The 20,705-nt window shown below is 38.9% G+C and overlaps 1 protein-coding gene across 7 annotated transcripts in view; it reads right to left on the bottom strand.

The window, feature by feature from the left end:
* The window catches only part of LOC140212072 (mitogen-activated protein kinase 8), a 132,376-nt gene that overhangs the window by 1,883 nt on the left and 109,788 nt on the right, over positions 1-20,705 (bottom strand). For 3 of the 7 annotated variants that reach the window (XM_072282555.1, XM_072282556.1, XM_072282558.1), the window contains 5 exons: positions 18,615-18,686; positions 16,937-17,119; positions 14,500-14,624; positions 8,100-8,163; positions 7,080-7,157 (listed from right to left, as the gene is read on the bottom strand). In XM_072282555.1, coding sequence (XP_072138656.1) covers positions 7,080-7,157; positions 8,100-8,163; positions 14,500-14,624; positions 16,937-17,119; positions 18,615-18,686 — 522 coding nt within the window. Of the gene's footprint in view, positions 1-76; positions 285-7,077; positions 7,158-7,262; positions 7,338-8,099; positions 8,164-14,499; positions 14,681-16,936; positions 17,120-18,614; positions 18,687-19,394; positions 19,467-20,705 lie in introns of those variants that run through there. The other 4 variants (XR_011889640.1, XM_072282560.1, XM_072282557.1 and 1 more) reach the window with 4 other exon arrangements.

Below are 20,705 nucleotides of genomic sequence, written 5' to 3'. Positions count from 1 at the left end.
AAAAAACCTTTCAGTGAAAATAATAAATATTTTTAATGGTGCCATGTTAGCATAATGATTAGGTTTATGCTATTACATTTCAATTCCGGCGTTGTCTGCAGGGTGTTTATATATTCTCCCCATGACCACGTGGTTTCCTCCAGGTGTTCCAGTTTTCTCCCACAATCCAAAGATTAGTAGGTTGATTAGTCATTGTAAATTGTCCTGTGATTAGGCTAGTGTTAAATACGTAGGATGCTGGGCGGCGCGGCTTGTTGGGCGGGAGGATCTCTTCCGCGCTGTATCTTTTAATAAAATAAACGCAGGTTAGGATCATTGCTTTAAAAAAATATAAACTTTGCCAGAAAACTGCCAGGCAAGAACACTTGGAGAAAGTATGGGAGAGTATTTGGTAAGAGTTCATTGTATACCCACACTCAGTCATATCATCCAGTTTCTTTTCCTGAAAATTAATTACAGTGGATTGCAGTTAATTGGGGCACTTTGGGACCAGTACATTTTGACCCAATTAGCCAAAAATGTAATGGAAATAGTTAAAAGGTATAAAAAAAGACAAACTGTTTAACTGAGTAACAATTTATATATTTAAATGAAACACAGACAAATTGGAACACTACCAATACCTCTATAGTACTATAAAATTGTATTAGTTCCTAATAGATATCAAAGGAATTCATCCGCTTAGTTTTTATGATTGATTGTAAATGAACAAAATCAGTGCAGAGACCTAGTACAGATAACGGACTGCCTTCATACAATGCTTTGGATGACTGCATACTCCAAATCTTCATTTTCATTGTAACATTCAAGACAACTTCAAATTCTCTGTAATTCCTAGTTTGTTGAAGTAGCGAAATCCTTTCAATTTCACCCTCATCCATTTCTAGCATCTCCAAGCCTGAATGCTTGAAACTGAGCAAAGCAGCTTCAAACAGTCGTAATGCTTATTTCTTGCCAACTATCAATGAAAAAAATCACTTCATTTTGAATACCAACACATGCAACTGGCATTATTTAAAAACTGATTGCTTTATGCATGGTGTAGCATTTAAAGGCCACACATGTGCATGTGACTGGCGCTAGTTAGAAATATAATGTCCTAAATAAACAAAGGGAATTCCAGCTATTTTGTTGATTTAGTTTTTGTTCTTAAAGAGTTTTCCCAAATAAACGGCTGCCTCGATTAACCAACAGCACAATTAACTCGAATCCACTGTATTTATTTTGTTGCCATTGAGGAGATTTTGGCCCTGGAATTGACAAAGCACGATTAACAAACAAGTGTACATAACTGACACAAGACCAAGCAAGGAAGAGTGAGACCACAACTTTTCAAAAGGAAAAATATCACCTTATTTGACAAAATGGCCTTCAAAATAATTTGCTTCATGGAATTTTGGTTAACCCTACCATTCCAGACTTAGCAATTCAGATTGCCAGGTTCACAATACACCACCAAGACAGGACTGCTGAATCTCTTAAAGCCATGAGTGGTGGAGTATGCTTCCTAATCAGTTCCTCATGGTGTACAAACAGGGTGATGCTGTCCCAGTCCTGTTCACCAGACTTGAAACAACCTTGTGATAAAGTGTCATCTATTTTACCTGCCATGGGAGATTTCAGTGATCATTTTATAGCTAGCTGTGTATATCCCAGTACAGGCCAATGTCAAGCAGGCTTTAGACAAACTGTGCAATGTGATCAACAGGAATGAAACAGCACATCCTGATGATGGATTCCTCTTCAAGTCTGAATGAGTAAGCCACAGCTGTCACTGACTTCATTAAAACATACGTGGATGAACCAAGAGGTTCGTAGTATGCTGAGGGCCAGATCTGTGGCATTCAAGTCTGGCGACACAGGTCTGTACAAGAAAACCAGGTAAAACTTGCAGAGGGCCACTTCAAAATCCAAGGAACAACTCCAAGCAAGGTTGGAGGCAAAATCGGACGCACGTCAACTATGGCAAGGTTTGTAGACCGTTACTTCCTACAAAGTGATATCTAACATCATGAATAGCAGTGATGCTTCACAACCAGACAAGCTCAATGCCTTTAATGCTCACTTTGAAAGGGAGAATAAAACTACAGCTATGAGGATCTTTACAGCACCCAGCGACTCTGTGATCTGTCTCAGAGGCTGACGTCAGGCTGTCTTTAAAGAGGATGAACCTTTGTGAAGTGGCAGGGCCCAATGGAGTACCTGGTAAGGCTCTGAAATCTTATGCCAATGAACTAGCAAGGGTTTTCAAAGACATTTTCAATCTCTCAAATGTTCAGATGTTCCCACTTGCTTCAAAACGGCAACAGTTATAACAGTGCCCAAGAAGAGCAGTGTGAGTTGCCGTAACGACAATTGTCCATTAGCACTCACATCTACTGTGATTAAATGTTTTGAGAGTTTGGTCAAGGCTAGAATCAACTCCTGTCTCAAGAAGGACCTGGACCCACTGCAATTTACTTATCACAATAGATCTATGGTGGATGCAATTTCATTGGCTCGCCACACAGCCTTGGATTACTTGGACAATATAATACGTATGTCAGGAACCAGTTCATAGACTACAGCTCAGTATTTAACACATCGTTCCTACAGACCTGATCAAAAAGCTACATAATCTAGGCCCAAACACGAGGAATTCTGCAGAAGCTGGAAATTCAAGCAACACACATCAAAGTTATTGGTGAACGCAGCAGGCCAGGCAGCATCTCTAGGAAGAGGTACAGTTGACGCTTCGGGCCGAGACCCTTCGTCAGGACCCATATATCTACGCCCATCTATCTTCCTCTGCAACTGGAACCTCAACTTCCAAACTGGAAGACAGCAATCTGTGCGGCTTGAAACTAACATCCCTACCTCTCTGGCAATCAACACTGGCACACCACAGGGATGTCTGCTAAGCTCACTGCTCTATTCTCTCTCCATCCATGACTGTGTGGCAAGGCACAACTCAAATGCCATCCATATGAAATCCCGTTTTTTGTTTCTCTAAAAACCTGGCTTGTTAGCTCCTTACTAAGAGCTACTGAACTCAGCAGTGAGAAAACCACCTTTCTCGAACTCCGTACATCTAGGGTTTGTATGACTTGGGTTCCACCAAACTGGGAAGCTGGAATATTCTGGCCACCCGAACCCCGATCTGAGCGAATACTGTGTAAAATCTGCCCACATGCAATATCCATCAGCAAGAAATAACAGATCGCACACTGCATACAATTATAAAGGTGTATTTATGAATGTCAGCTTAATCAACAGTTATTAAAGAAAAAAAGGGCCTACTACAATTAAATCAGTCAAATATGTACAAGGTAGGAGCTCATATTTTCCAAAATCTGGAAGTATTCTTTTACTCAAGGTGCTGACACACATTTACTGATCACTGGGAGAACTTCCCATCTTGGACTCCATCAAATCACGCATTCTAGTTGGATTGAATCCTACAGCTGATTCTGTCAATCTCTTTCTCTCTCCATCTTCAGATGAAAAAGACCTTGGCCTCCACCAGTGTCTGTCACAAAACCTCTCCACCCAGCTTTCTCTAGGACTTACTCTCAATTCCACCATCTGGATTGGGTGACCCATCATTCCCAAATGGAACATCACAACCCCTTATCTTTACTGATGTGCAATCAGCAGAGCATTGTGCTTTTACAGAAAACTATTAAATAAAATACCCTACAGCATTAATAATAGTTTTAACCAGGGCATTACAGATAAATTAGCTGATTATACAACCATTGTTGGCAGAATTTCAGATGGTGACGAGAGGGCATACAGGAGTGAGATATACTAGCTAGTTGAGTGGTGTCGCAGCAACACTTTGCACTCAACATCAGTAAGACCAAATAAATGATCATGGACTTCAGAAAGGGTAAGATGAGGGAACATGCACCAGTCCTCATAGAAGAATCGGAAGTGCAGAGGGTGAGCAATTTCAAGTACTTGGGTGTTAATATCTCTGAGGACCTAAATTGGTCCCAACATATTGATGCAGCTACTAAAAAGGCAGGACAGTGGCTTTATATCATTAGAAGTTTCAAGAGATTTGGTACGTCATCTAAAACACTCACAATTTTCTACAGATGTAGATGCATCACCGTCTGGTAAAGGGGAGGGCTGTAACTCCACAGGATCAAAGTAAGCTCCATCATGGGCACTAGCCTCCGTAGTATCCAAGACATCTTCAAGGAGCGTTGCCTCAAAAAGGCAGCATCCATCACTAAGGACCCCACAACCCAGGACATGCCTTCTCCTCATTGATACAATCAAGAAGAAGGTACAGAAGCCTGAAGGCACAAACTCAATGTTTCAGGAACAGCTTCTTCCCCTTTGCCATCTGATTTTAACTGACATGTGGCTGTTGTGTTTTACTATTTATTGTTATGTTTATTATTTAGTGTTGCGTTTGTTATGTTACGATTGCACTGCCCCTGAGAAACACTGTCGCATTCTGCCCTGCAGAGCTGATGTACAATTAGAATGACAATAAAGTTTTTTTGAATCTTTGAATCTTTGATTTCTGAATGGACATTGAATCAATGAATGCTACCTCCCCACTTTTATATCTGTTTTTGCACTACTCATGTAATTTAACTGTTTCTGTATTGCATCACATTCAGAACCAATTTAGTTAGCAAGGCCTCAAAGAAATTGTCAAATTATTTCAACGTAGAATTCATTTCAGAGTTATAAATGAAACCTTATTTTCAATATGAAGTATCGATTATTTATAAAGGTGTGTTCACATAAAACATCAGAGAACATTGACAAGGTGATTATTATGTCTATTTCTGAACTTAAATACAAAAAATCTTATTTTATTTACTACCTCAGAATGAATAGATTGTGGGAAACTATTGTTTACAATAGCCAAATAATTTAAGTAACGCTTAAGCAAACAGTATTTACCCAAAAATGCACTGAGAAATTAATTTAGTGCAGACACTTAACACATAAACTTCACTTTTATTAAATTTCTGTATTTTATCCTCTATCACCAAAATATAGTCGCTATTTATCTGCAATGATTCTAAAACCTGCACTTTTGACAGCAGCTCATTAACAAAGCCAGAGGTATCAATCCAATGTATGGAATGAACTGAATAATTTCTTACCCTTGGATTATAAAGGGTAGAATAATATTACAGCTCCTAGATCATAGCAAACCAGGCACAATAGTGGAAATTGTAGTGAACTTTAGTGAGAGACCATAAAGCAGCAGGATAAAGCTCACATACTGTCTCAGCAAAGCCGTTTTATTCCTCGTGCTTCAATTTAATAACTATTCACCAAACTCATCAACACATCAAAGAATAACTTAGATGTTAAAATCAGCATCACTGATAACTGGCAGGTGCGCTTGTCAGAAAATCATGCTGAAACTTCATTACCTAGCAATGATTTGTGAACATTAGATTTAGAATAGCAGGGAGCCAAATAGACAATGCTATTTCTGATACATTTCAAATATCCCATCTGAACCAATAACCTGAGCAAGGCTATTATTTTGCTTTTTGGATCCAAAACAGAGGAGTTCTTTATATGCTCCTTTGTACAGTTAACAGCTGTGGACTGGGGCTTACCAGACTTCAACAATGCATCTCTGGTGCAGGAAACTGAATTTTAATAGGGAATAGAACCATGTCCGATTACCTAAGATATCTCCACCCAAAAACCTAGAGACATCAACACTACAGGTGGGAGAATGTGATGTGATTTCACTTGAGTATTTCACATGAAAAGGAAAACATTTCTAGACTTTTTATAACACCCTGCTCACTTGCTTTGCTCTGGTGATATTGTGGTTGGGAATGCTGAAAGAAATTAGTTTTAATGGGAAAATTAGTGGAATTGTGAATATATTTGTATCAAGAGCACATTGAACAGAGCCCTGTTCTGGGGCACTGAACAGAAAAACAGACAGGAACTTTCAATTCAAGCTGTTCAGTAGGCATCAACTCCTCTTTGGCAGAAGGAAGTCACCTGCTTCAAGGATTAGAACCACCTCATCTTTACCCGGAGGGTCATAGAGAAAAATGTTAATTTCCATGATTCATCTTTGTAGTGTTCCTGAGCACTTTTGCTTTAAGGTTTGATGCAGAATGACTTAATGCTAGTTCCAACAGAATCTCCACACCAGTTAACTAGTCCCAAGATGGGTTAAGAACATATTTGTTCCTACATAGGTTAGTTTAGATTTGCTAGTATCAGATAAACTTTCCTTGCATGTACAGTAGGTCACTGCAGAACAAAATTCAGTGCTTTGAGATCAGTGGCACAACAATGGCTGTCTTGAACTTGAATGCATACTTCCTAGGAATAACTATTCACACTACTGCTGACTCAGTAAAAATGTCCATAAGTTAAATGGATAAGCAAGACCAAATGGATTCCAGACTGAATGTAATGTCAGTGCTGAATTATTTGGCTAAGACAGTAACACTATAAATTGACACTTCCAGCAAAGCATCTTCGTCTAATCAACCAGGTATGAAATATTCCAAATGAAAATACAAAAACTACAGCTTCTGAAAATCTGAAATAAAAACAGAAAATACTGGAAGAACTCAAGTCAGGCAGCATTTGTGAAAGAGAAACAATCTGCGACCCTTTGTAAAATAGTCTTTGCTGCAATAATATCCTTTTCCAGCAGATGGCAGTACTGCATCATGTAGTTTATTGAACGGGACACTGGTGTTCCTATTGTTCCTTCCTGCAGCAAGTGACCTCTACTTAAAAGTAACAGGTCAAACACAGATGGTTATTAGGTTACAAGAGAAAAAATAATGTTCATTTGCTGAAAGCTAAAGAGCCTTAGACAATTATTGTTTCAAACTGGACCTAGTGTATTCCACAACACCAGGATGTTGGAAAAAAATTCTGACATTCAACTCACTCTAATACTAATCACGTCTTGCTCAAATTTCAAATAAAGATACTGATATATGTGGCATTTACTTCAGTTGAACTGAGGTAGCTTTTTTTGAGAGAAATTCCATTAGTAAACAAGAACTCAACTTTAATCTAATGTGTGTCTGTCTGTGTGTGTGTTGCATTAAAATATTTTTGCAATAACTAACCTAAAGAAGGTGGTTGTCCTCTTATAACACCATTCTTCATTCTTTCTTCCCACTCCAGGACTTCCTTGTATATCAACTCTGTATATAACAATCAGAATAATTAATGATTGAACACCTAACCACTAAAATACAATATCAATTATATCTGCATATTCTTGAAATTAACAAGGGTTTATTGCTCACCTTGAAACTAACCATCCTGAACTAGGTACTGCGTACTCATTGCATTCTGCATTGAATTTGTTGATTTTGCAAAATCTATATTAAAAAGCCACTTACATGTTAGAATTAATTTGACATTTTCCAACCACTGACTGCAAAACTGACCTACATCAGCCACCACAGGGCCCATAAATTCATCACTACACAGGGCAGTAAATTTGTAGTTAGTGGGTCACCAGTGAAATAAAGCATGGAGGTTTATCCAACCTTCATGGTTAATCTATATACAGGATTGTTTGGTGTCATGAGGAAAAGGCCCGCAAGTCAAATTGTTGGTGGTATGGGTTGGTGCTTGGGTGAAGAGATGATGGGAGCTGTGAACCAGGGCTTGGGGGAAAAGAGAGGCATTGTTAAGATAAGAGTTGGTATTGGAGGACTGGCACTTTGAGAAGACCGGGGAAAGGGAGGTGGGAGGGGGTGCATTCAGGTGGAAGAGGAAGGGTTACCCCAAGCACTGAAAGGAAGGAGGGTAGGATTGGTAAAGGAATGAATTACCAGACTAACTTAACAGAGAGTAATGTCTATAATTGTGAAAAATATCCAGTCTTTGTAGAAATAGCCCTGAAAAATCAGTGGTGCTTTTGTGAAGCTCTAAACCAGTCACCAAATGGCTTACTCCATACACTTCCTTTGGTCCACACCCTCATTATACCAGGAATTTCCCCTTATGTACCCGCCAGATGCAACACTATTATAAATATCATTGTGTGCACAGATTGTTTTGTAAAAACACCTGTGCATGAATATCCCAAACATGTAGCAAGTCTCCAAACCTGCTTGCAGGCCACATCACATTACCTTTCCATTCATCTATAGTATGATCCCGCTCATCTAACTGCTTGTCATATATCTTGGGTGGAGGCTGGAAAAACAAATTGAGATCTCATTAAACAAATTCTTGATCGATGGAGAACAGCATACACATGCTGACAGAAAAAAAATGTAACGGTCGGCTCACTTAATGTCTGAACAATGTCTTATCTGAAAGCACATTATAAATCCAAGGTTCAGAAATATCTCCAACATTCAAGACTAAAAAATAGTGGCTATAGTTCAACAGAGCACAAACAGATTATGCTTGCAGTTCAGGAGAACATCAACACTTGAAGGGCAAGAGGCAAATGCTAAAGGGTACCCCAGTGGCTGTCCCCCTTAACAATAAACACTCCTGTTTGAGTACTGTTGGGGAAGCCGGCCTACCTGGGGGAAGCAACAGCGGCAGTGCCTCTGGCCCTGTAGCTCAGATGGATAGGAAAAGGAAGAGAATGGCAGTAGTGATAGGGGACTCGATAGTTAGGGGGTCAGACAGGCGATTCTGTGAACACAGGAAAGAAACACAGTTGGTAGTTTGCCTCCCAGGTGCCAGGGTCTAGGATGTTTCTGATCGCGTCCACGATATCTTGAAGTGGGAAGGAGAACAGCCAGAAGTCTGGGTACATATTGGTATCAAGGACATAGGTAAGAAAAGGGAGGAGGTCCTGAAAACAAGACTACAGGGAGTTTTTACGCAGAGAGCGGTGAGTGCGTGGAATGGGCTGCCGGCGGTGATGGTGGAGGCGGGAACGATAGGGTCTCTTAAATGACTCCTGGATGGGTACATGGAGCTTAGAAAAATAGGGGGCTATGGGTGTAAGCCTAGGTAGTTCTAAGGTAAGGACATGTTCAGCACAGCTTTGTGGCTAAAGGTTATCCACTTTGGTGGCAAGAACAGGAAGGCAGATTACTATCTGAATGGTGTCAAGTTAGGAAAAGGGGAAGTACAACGAGATCTGGGTGTCCTTGTTCATCAGTCTTTGAAAGTAAGCATACAGGTACAGCAGGCAGTGAAGAAAGCTAATGGCATGTTGGCCTTCATAACAAGGGGAGATGAGTATAGGAGCAAAGAGGTCCTTCTGCAGTTGTACAAGGCCCTGGTGAGACCCCACCTGGAGTATTGTGTGCAGTTTTGGTCTCCAAATTTGAGGAAAGACATTCTTGCTATGGAGGGAGTACAGCGTAGGTTCACTGGGTTAATTCCAGGGATGGCAGGAATGTCATACATTGAAAGATTGGAGCGACTGGGCTTGTATACACTGGAACTTAGAAGGATGAAAGGGGATCTGATTGAAACATATAAATTATTAAGGGATTGGACACGCTACAGGCAGGAAACATGTTCCCGATGTTGGGGGAGTCCAGAACCAGAGGCCACAGTTTAAGAATAAGGGGTAGACCATTTAGAATGGAGTTGAGGAAAAACTTTTTCACAGAGAGGGTTGTGGATCTATGGAATGCTCTCCTAAGAAGGCAGTGGAGGCCAATTCTCTGGATTCTTTCAAGAAAGAGTTAGATAGAGCTCAAAGATAGTGGAGTGAAGGGATATGGGGAGAAGGCAGGAACAGGGTACTGATTGTAGGTGATCAGCCATGATCACAGTGAATGGTGGTGCAGGCTCGAAGGGCCGAATGGCCTACTCCTGCACCTATTGTCTATTGTCTAAAGGGCCTGTATTGTGCTGTAGGTTTTCTATGTTTCTATGAAGGAGTGGGCAAATACACACCATATGTAGCAGGATGTGGACAAAAGGCAGATGGTCTCAACAATGAGGGGTAGGGAAAGGAGAAGGTGCAGTGAGACCCAAGTGTCTTTGTACATCAATCTTAGGAAATAAGCATGAATGTGCAGAAAACAGTTTATGTGACAAATGATGCACTGGCTTTCAAAGTAAGAGGAACTGCATACAGCAGCAAGACAGTTTGCTGCAATTGTACTGAGCCTGGGTGAAACAATAATGAGTATTCTGTGCACTTTTGTTCTCTTATCCAAAGAAGAATATTCTTGATATGGAGGGAGTGTAGAGCTAAGGTTCACCAGGATCGTAGGACTGACATTATAGAGAGGCACCTGGATTACTGGGGTTACATTTGCTATAGTTTAATAGAACAAAAGAGACCTCATTGAAACATATAAAGTTCCTGGGCTTGACAAGAACATTTCCAGTGGTGGGGAAATCCAGAGGCTTAAGGATACAAGTTCGGTCATTTGGGACTGGGATGGGAAGCTCCTTTACCCATATGTTGTGTTCTCCAATAACAAAAGCAGTTTTGAAGCTAAGTTATTAAATTTATTCAAGGAGGAGTTAGATACAGTACTACCAGGTAAAGAAGGCAAGGGGCATAAAACACAAAATCACGGAATGAATTAGGTGGTAAGCCATGAACATACCAAACAACTGAATATCATCAGTGGGCTAAGTGGCCTATTTCTGCTCCTAATTACCATTTCTATATCACCATCTTCAACTGAAAACAGGTTGGTTGACCTGAGGCTTGTAATTGGGATCTCCTCTGACTGGTAGCTGTGTGGTGGTTTTGGTTACTTGTGCGCTTGCTGTGTTCATGCGACTTCACATGGCCTCCAAGGCTAAGCCTAACTTCTAACCACTTAATTGATAAATCAGCACAAAATCAGGCAACTTGTCCCTGAAACTTCTTTTAACAGGACAATGGAGCGCAGCTCACATGCAATCAGGTTCCTGTAAGAAATATCTACAGCATTAAACCATATTCTATTTCTGGTTCCAGAAACAAGGGAATACTCTGCAGAAATTCTACTTCTTCCTGTTCCAAATCCATTCACTTTTATTGACTTCATGTTGGAATGCTCAACACATTTGACTAGAAATATGATAAGCAGCAAATGTTCTTTCCTGTAATGCAAGTAGGAGGGAAGATCATTCTCATGAAGAATACATTTGTTTGAGGCAAATCACGCCATTCCAGAGAGACAGCCAAATTCTTTCAGTTGTAAGTAACATTTAAGTCAAAGAAACATTCTGCATGTCTGATCCACTACTAGCAATATCATTCACAGTGGAGAAGTATTGCAGAAATTAACATGTGTCCTGAGGTTTGCCCATCTCTGACCACTCAGAATATAAGCAGTTTTTAAGGGCACTGCAAACTAGAATTTCCTGAGCAGGTCTTAGCCCAACACTGAGAAACAGAAGTACAGTCTTAAAATCACATCCCTCATGCCCTCGAGTGTATTTTCTCACTGCATTAAGCCAAGTTCCTCCCCAAAGCATTCAACCCATGAGCAATCACCCTGAGGTTCTTACCTGGTGACCCAACTCACCTCCATCCTCTTCACCCACCCCCGCCAACCCGTTCCCCAACATAATCTGACCCTCTGGCCCAATCATACCAACCTCTCAAATTTCTAACCACCAACCCATTATTTGCACAAGATCCCTCAGACACCCTATACTCTAACCTCAATCGACGCCAGACCTAATCCAATGGCCTCATTCCAACTACTAGACCCCAGTTTAAGACCGAATTTCATTCTCGAACTTACTTGCCATTTTCCTTCTTACAATACACAGATAAGGAATGTCACACATGGGAAGGAAGGCAAACTGAAGTAATTCAGTAGCAATATCGACATGCAGCATCGCGACATATTAACACACTTTAAGACCATAAGACATAGGAGCAGAATTAAGCCATTCAGCCCATTGAATCTGCTCTACCATTCTATCATGGCTGATCCCACTCGATCCCATACACTTGCATTCTTGCCAAATCCTTTGATGCCCTGACCAATCAGGAAACAATCGACTTCTACCTTAAATATACCTAAGGACTCTACCTTAAATATACCCACAGCCTCCACTACAGTCTATGACAAAGCATTTCACGGATTCACCACTCTCTGGCTAAAAACAATTCCTCTTTACTTCTGTTCTAAAAGGTCTCCACACAATTTTGAGGCTGAGCCCTCTAGTTCTGGATACCACCACTTTAGGAACCATCCTCTCCACATCAACCTCATCCAGTTCTTCCAAAATTCGGTAAGTTTCAATGAGATCCCCCCCACATTCTTCTAATTTCCAGTGAGTACAGGCCCAAAACTGCCAAATACTCCACATATGTTAACTCCTTCATTCCCGGAATCATCCTTGTGAACCTCCTCTGGACTCTCTCCAATGTCAACAATCCATTCAGAGATAAGGGGCCCAAAACTGTTGATTAATACTCCAATTGTGGGCTGACTAGTGTCTTATAAAGCCACAGCATTACCTCCCTGCTTTTATACTCTATTTCCCTTGAAATAAATGGCAACATTGCATTTGACTTCTTTACCATAGACTCAACATGTAAATTAACCTTCTGGAAATCCTGCAAAAGGACTCCCAAGTCCCTCTGCACCGCTGATGTTTGAACCTTCTCCCCATTTAGATAATAGTCCGCACTATTGTTCCTTTTACCAAACTGCATTATCATACATATCCCAACACTGTATTCCATCTGCCACTTTTTGCCCATTCTTCCAATTTGTCCAAGTCCTGCCCAGCTTCCTCAACACTACCTAACCCTCCACCTATCATTGTATCATCCCCAATCTTTGCCACAAAGCAATCAATTCCATTATCCAAGTCACTGACAAACACTGTGAAAAGTAGTGGTCCCAATACTGGCGCTTGAGCAACACCACTGGCAGCCAACCAGAAAAGGCCCTCTTTACTCCCACTCGCTACCTCTTGCCTGTCAGCCATTCCTCTATCCCATGCCGTACCTTCCCTGTAACACTATAGGATTTAACTTGTTAAGCAGCCTCATGCAAGACACCTTAGCAAATGCCTGTGGGCACTGAGGAATTTCTAGGTCACTTAGTTTCATTGACCAACAGATGACAATCCATATTTCTAGAACAACATAACTGTAAATATTAAACCAGTGGTTAATTAAACCATCATTGTTATGGCAAGTTTGACAATGAAGCTGCATACCACATAACATACATGGTATCCCACCACTAAAACTATTACAGTTCCACTGCTCTTTCATACCTCAAAATGTATTGCAACTAATAAACAAAACTTTAGATGGAAACTAAATTACTAAATTAACTGCCAAGTTTATTAATTTATATGCAGCAAAGAGTGGGTAGTTAATTTGGTTTACTCTGGCTGTACTTTTATATTCTGAGGCAGGAATGCTAGCACTGACCCCACAAAATAGAAATTAATGTTGGCTATTTGATGCTAGGTCTCCTAAACTTTCAGTCAGCTCAGGAAATATACAAGAACATTCTAGTACCTGAATCCTGTGTGAAATTTGTTCTTCACTAAGGTAGAAACTCCCTAACCCATTGAAGCAATCATGTAGCAAAAAAAAAAGGAAATCTACACTGTCTATACTAATATGCCATTAAATCAGTGTTTCTTACCACAGAAAAGGTGATACTAAACAGCAGTGGGTAAATTATGAGTAATGTACCACATTACTTTGCAAAACTAATTGCTATAAAGTCGATCTGCGTAGCAACATAAGATCATGATACAACAGTTAATCACGACTAAGAAAACATGCTCAGAGTTCTGAACAATGTGAACTGAAAATTATCATAAGGAACAAGAGTTTTATTCATAGAACATAAAAATTTACAGCACATTACAGGCCCTTCGGCCCACAATGTTGTACCGACTCACTAACTAAATTTTTTAATCCTCTCCCAGCAGCTTGTAAATGGGCAATTATGAACATATTGGAGACATTAGATGAAAACATTTCTTAACATTAAATAAAGAAAAAGATAGGAGGTAGGGAAGAAATCAAGAAAAAAGACAAATCTGCTAAGGTAAACCAGTTAGAGAGGATATATAACCTACTTGTGGTCTTGAGATGTTCTTAGGCCTGTGTCTACTAAGATCTCGTGTATGAGGAAATTTATTTTCTGTCGAAAAGTATTTTTTTAATTCACCGTGCAAACATTTTAGAAATGATGTTTGAACTGTTTACTTCATGCTTGAAGGTGTGTTTTATATGCATATTGGATAATGTCTGCTCAAGTTAACACTGCGTGAAAGCTCAATACCCAAGAGTACCACAACCTTGTCATGGTTTGGAGGTCTGCGTGCCTCAATGACCCTGAGAGCTACGCTGGATGGAGTCAGGGCCTTGTGCTTTGGCCCTTGGTAGGTCACCCATGCCAAACAGGTCAAAGGGTAGTGGCCAGACCAAGAGTGGCCCACCGGTCTTCCAGGCTAACAACCTGACTGGTCAAAATAAATTGTTACAGAAACAACAATATAGAATTCTTCTATATCTGTGTGCAGAAGTACAGACAGACAAGAGATGGAGGACCTTCATTGCTGCCCTAAATGCCAGCAACCGTAACAGGCATTAAGTAAGTAAGAAAGCTCAATACTTACAGCTTCTACTTCCGCAGGATCATACCAAACATTAATGTAAGGATGCTGCAGTGCGTCATCCACTGAAATCCTCTTCGATGCATCTATTACAAGCATTTTACACAACAAGTCTCTGGCTTGACTTGCTGTAACAAAGAACGGAAGCCTCTAGTTAAGCGTTGCTAATTGTCAAATTGAATATCTGTGAACATTATATAAATGTTACAATAAGCACAATAAAAAGTGATTTTGTGAGTCAATGAGGCACAAAGGAATCCAAAGTAAACATCTTTAGTTGATGATTCTGAGGTAAGAGATTAATTAAATTTGGCTGTAGATCATACATTAAAAAATTGATGTGTAACTTTATTCCTTCAATACGGAATAAATCAAGTTGCTCTATAAACTCTTCTCAGTCTTCTAGCCGGGTACAGGTATCAATTATAACCAGCGTTTCGATGATAAACTCTGCCATCTTCATGATGAAGGTGGTAGAATTTGTCATCAAAACACAAGTTGTAATCGATACCCGTACCTGACTTGAAGCCAGAGAAGAGTTTATTTGTTATATACACTGGAAAAGCACTAGATCCCTTTTTTTCAAAGTTGCTCTAATTTAGTGACTTCCACAAATTAGAAAGCAGCCAATATGCTTAATAACAGGGAATGTACGTCAAAACAAGGCAGGCAATATGCATAAAGCAAATCAACTCTAGGTCATTGGAAGAAGTTTACTTTGAAAAGCTCCTCTAGTTTCTAAGATGCTTACATGCTGGAGTAAAAACAGTGCAATCTTTCAAAGAACAGATTATACAACAAAGTCTGAGTCACAGCTTAAACGCACGATGTTCTGAGAGATGACCGTGCCCACTGAGCCAAGGCTGATATCAATTAAGACGGTAGGAATTTCAGTCAACAAGCCAAACCAGAACATATTTGAGATCATTGGCTGTATGGATAATGTACATGAAATGGAAAGAATGAACTAGCAGATCGATTGTTTGAAGGGCCAATATGGTTATAATGAGCTCAGTCTGTTGCTCTGCTGGAAGCTATCAGATTGATTCAGCATCACACAGAATTCTTGCAACAAATACTTTACACCAAGATGCTCTTATTTAAATACAAGATGCTTCATTTTACAGATTATCAAAACTGTAAATATAATACATTTGTTCTTTACCTAATCAGATAGCTGTTAGTTGCTAATACATCCAGCAAACATACAACTTTATGTTATTCAATCTCGTATTACAAATCATGGCCAGATACGTTCAGCAAACGTACACGGTTCTATGTAAACTAAAAATGACTGCAATTCCCATTCTAAGGGTACATGGGCAATTCATTGTTAATGCTGAGCTCTTAAACAGGATGTAATAACTGTTTGTGGGATACAAACACAGTTTTTCTTCTAGACACCTATGTAACAATGCCACCGTTAAAAAGAAATCATCTAAACAGCGGGAAGTCTAACCTGCTTCTGATTCTGTACTCAAAAGGAGTGTGACTGGGAGAAATAGACATTAGCAAGTTTTAGACTGCAGACAAATTCAAACACCTCTGTCAGACAGCTTCATGTTCTAATGGCTGGACATCATAATTTCTATACAAGATAATAAGGAGGGAAGATGAAATGAATAAAGGGGAAGGTCATATCAAACGAATGACCATGGAGAACATGGGAAGTTTGCAAGGGGTCATACACAAAATATCTGAAATGGCTACAGTACTAACTTCTGACTAAAAATCATCTAAGGGTAGATGATTAATGCGTTCAGTATAAACTGTTGCTTGCAGGGGAAATACAACAGGATTGATAACCTGTGTAGAGAGAGGAGTTATGGAGGAAATACAACGTACAGTTGTTCTGCAGTTGAGTTGTGCTTCTCTGTTAGCCTTAATGGTTTTTCCCCACCCACATGGATTCATGCTGAACTGAGTATCTCACGGAGAAGCTACCTATGAATGAAAGGCCCCAAGACTTAATTGATTCCAGAAGCTTCAACCATAGAAACAGCAAGTGATAATAACTCATCAACCTGATAGTTCAGTATCTTACATTTTCAATAGCACAAAGGCACCCTGGTGGCTCAATAATAAATCAGTCTCAAAACCATCCACCATGAGATGAGAAAACCATCAAATATGGTTACCTCTCAGTTGAAAAAGGAAGTGTGAATAAGTTGAACTCCAGAAAGTTCAGGGACTGTAACTGCAGCATTAACTATTCTACCAGTTGGCTACTGAACCCATGAGTGAAGAAGCCAATGAGTAAAAGAAAACAACAATTCTAAAAGCCTTTCGTTCAAAAAGCATCTTCTGAAGGGCATCTATTAGGGTAACTTTAAGTGCAGTACTATCATAAGCTGCAAAACAACATTCCTTATTCATATAAACACTACATAAAAAGTATTAAAATGGCATTTGAGTCAGTAGAAACTGTACCTTTCCATACCTTTCAGTTTATTGTGCTCAGAGTCCGCAGGGAAGAGAACATCTGGAAAGAGTTTCTCAAAACTGTAGCCTGTATACTTGGGCCTGTTCTCAACATACGTCCTAACTGTTGGTTGTAACTTCTTCATGAACTCAGAGGCCGGTGTTCCTAATTGCTCAATCACTTTGTTCCACTGATCAATGTCTAGAGTTAGCAGCTGAGAAAAATATTGCAGATGCGGCACACAAAAAAACAGCTAAGCTGTTTCATCAACTTTAGAATTATCACTTTGAAGTCATTTGGGTAATACTTATTCATTCAAAGCAGTGAAATATAATTTGGAACCATAAATTTAAACAAAACTCTAAGATTATTCTTTCAAGATTTGTGAAATGATTATAAAATCTCTTTAAAAGCTGGAAATTATTTTACAAACAAGTTGGAAGTTTCCAAAGTTTATTATCTACACCTCAGTAAGTTATGGGCATGACAGTGAATCAAATGTATTTCAAAACAATCCACTTAAATTTGTCAAAGGAGACACTGTAGTTTTAAACATGGGTTTGTCAGAGATTCCTAACTAAGTTATAGCCACGCTTAAATCAGGTGAGTATTTAGGGGATGACAAAAAAGCCCAAGGCAGGATGACAAACAATGCTGGAATAAAGATATAGTGTGGCAATATTTTAAAATCACTACAGGCAGTTTAAATTAAGCATGCTTCTTTACATTGTAAAATGAGAATAACCATATATATTTTAGTGCCTTTGTTTAGCTAAAGACACTTATTATTATCCTTAAGTAAAGAACTATTTTCCATTTTCTGAATTACTAACTCCTGTTTGAGGGGAACAAAACATTCAATTGCATTTAACCGCAGAGGTCAAGTATATTAAATACCAACAAAAATTTGAAAAAATACAAGGCAGAGTCTGATATGAAATACAGATCCAGAGTCTGTATAGAATTTACACATTATAATTACAGATGTTTGTACATGGGATCCCAGCTGGGTGAGACATAAAGCTAGTCAATCGATTTCAAAGGTCATAGATTAGAAAACCTTGTTCATTGTCTACATGTAAAAATAAAAAAACTTGTGCCTGTGATACATTGAGCACTCAATACAAACAGGTCTCAATACTTCATGTTAGCCGAGCACCAATGGAAGCACATTTTAAAGATCAAGGTTTGACACACATCAAGGTAAAGAGAGAAAAGAAAAACCACAAAATGGTCAATTTCATCTTGGTGGACATGTTTCATAGTCTTATAAATGTCTTACACCAAAATAGCTATAAGGGCTGCTCTGTAGTCTGTCAATTGACACTGCCAAAAATGCTGTGGAGAATTTGGCTCCACATGCAACAGTTTGTAACAAAGTGGCTAAAACCAGGCCAACAAGTTTTCAGAGAAAGCATGGACATAACCCCATGTCCTGTTATTCTCTATAGTTTTGTACTGGAATTTCAATGCTAAACCTGCATTTAAATACCTTCATTGTATCAACAGAAATACATGATGAAATAATGACACATGCAAGGGAAATCAGATAATGCTCTAAAATGCGCTATTAAATTGCTTTAACCATGCAACATCCTAACACAGGAAGGAAGAAACATGACTTGCAAACACATGGGATTCTGGATTACTAAACTGAACCTTTGCACACAATGCTCAAGGTCAAAGGGAAGGATACGATCTGTACCAGGGAACAACACACCACCTCTGATCATTTCTCCCATGATGCACCCAACTGACCAGATATCAACTGAAAACAAAATGCAATGACATGAAATTAACATGCAGAAACTGGATTCAACTAAAAAAAAAGAGATCAAACAGACAAATAAGGACAAGTTGCAATCTGACCAAAATACTGAGAAATGCTGGAGAAAGAGGTTGTTTGTGTCTGGCTCCTGGACAGCAATTAATTATAGGATTTACTCAAATGTTGTTTAAAGTTGGATATTTCCCCCATTCTATTACCATCTACGTACCTTTTACCCATGGTGATATTTGGAATGTTCTATTTCAACCTGGCCGTAAAACTGCAACCTGTGGTGCTTATAGTCAATGAACTCAGAACTAAACATCACTAAAGAGTTAAATTTAATATCAAAATAGCCAATAACAGAATTATCTATGAAACTACACGGGCCAGACACAGACATATAAGCAATGCAGGGTCACAGGTATACAGTCACAACAGATTTAGCATAGATGGTCAGTACATACAAACTAAAAAAAAACAAAATAACCAGCAGAGACTGTATGTCCCATCGCCAGATGCAGCCTCCCTAAAGAGAAATTTGCAAAGAATAGCTGAATCCTAACTGAGTTAATTTATAATCATGGCAGGGAAAACAATTTTAAAACTGTTTTGAAAAAAAAATTGCATCAATTATCCAGGGCTTTATTTTGAAATGGCAAAATTAAATTGCCTTTACAGAACCACTGCAATCAGCATTAAGGATACAGTCCCTTCCTGGAAAGAGGATTTTGTGACGCACCATTTCTCCCATTATGCACCCAACAGACCATAAATCCACTACAAGTTTACATCATAAAAAAAGGGCAAGTTATTTTGTTGAAGCAGATGCTACCAAAATTACCATTTATAATTGAAACACAAGTCTTACATATATTAAGTGTGTCGGACACCCACAAAACAATACATAGCTGGAAAATCATGACATTAATGTAGCTCCCAACTCTGCCCCACCCACCTCTACGTATAACAAATGCAGTTATGACGTGATGGAGCACATTTATAGTAGCACATAGAGATGGATTAATAAAAAGAAAGCACATCTATATTCAGTATATCCAATTCAACGTTATCATAAATGCAAATTAATTTGACATACTGCATCCTTCAATCCACAGATGTAAAAAAATCTTTTCTTCACCAATGAACTTTATGATAAGATTAAAAACCTCTAGCATTTACTGAAAGTGATATTTATCATGTTACAGGAGAGAAAAATAGCTCATCAACAACTGAACTCACTAGAAGTATCAGTAATTAACTTGAATTTTCATTAATGCACATTTCTAAAATCCTTCATGAATCAAATATAAAATAATTGCTATTTTGGCATACCTTTAATGCCACCATTATTTCAAGTTGCCCTTTTGGCTCACAGAATGCTAGGTTTAATTTTCATCACTTTTGGGAAGATTGTGTGAAATCTGCTAGCCACTGCTGTCATCTTCAGAAGTAAACTTTCAATTTTTCAAAGCAGAGGACTTTAAACAGTGGTTAAAAATGAATTTGAACCCAAAATTTAAAGGCCCATGTACTCCCCAACTCAAGCCTTGTCACTATATTAACCAACAGATTATTAGCAGAGACATGAAGAAGAATATAAGGTTATTTTTTGAGAGGAAAGCACTATTTGCAAGCTCGAGTTTTAAACATTTTTCATTTTACTTTGATCTTCACTATATGAAAGTAGATTGGTCTTCTGAACATAGATACATTTTAATTAAAATGCTCTAGAGTTTTAGAATTCCTTAATTACTAACAAAATTCCTTCCAAAATATAATTTTCTTTAGCTGTGCATGGTAATTACAGGGTATAAAATTGTAAAATAGAAACTTAAAGCTCCTATGGAACTTTAATACCAATTCAACAATTAAGATTTACCCAGGTAGATCTTTCAGTAGTTAAGTGTAATTCAATTAACATTAGAAGTTACACAAAATAAGAACAATGATGGAAAGATGGGATGAAAGTAAAACCCTTCCTTACAGGTAGAGATTTAACCCAGTGGTTTAATGCAG

The sequence above is a fragment of the Mobula birostris genome, chromosome 18 (genome assembly GCF_030028105.1).
Source record: "Mobula birostris isolate sMobBir1 chromosome 18, sMobBir1.hap1, whole genome shotgun sequence".
Classification (NCBI taxonomy): Eukaryota; Metazoa; Chordata; class Chondrichthyes; order Myliobatiformes; family Myliobatidae; genus Mobula; species Mobula birostris.
Note: the sequence above shows the minus strand (reverse complement) of the source record. Positions and strands in the feature narration are given on the sequence as shown.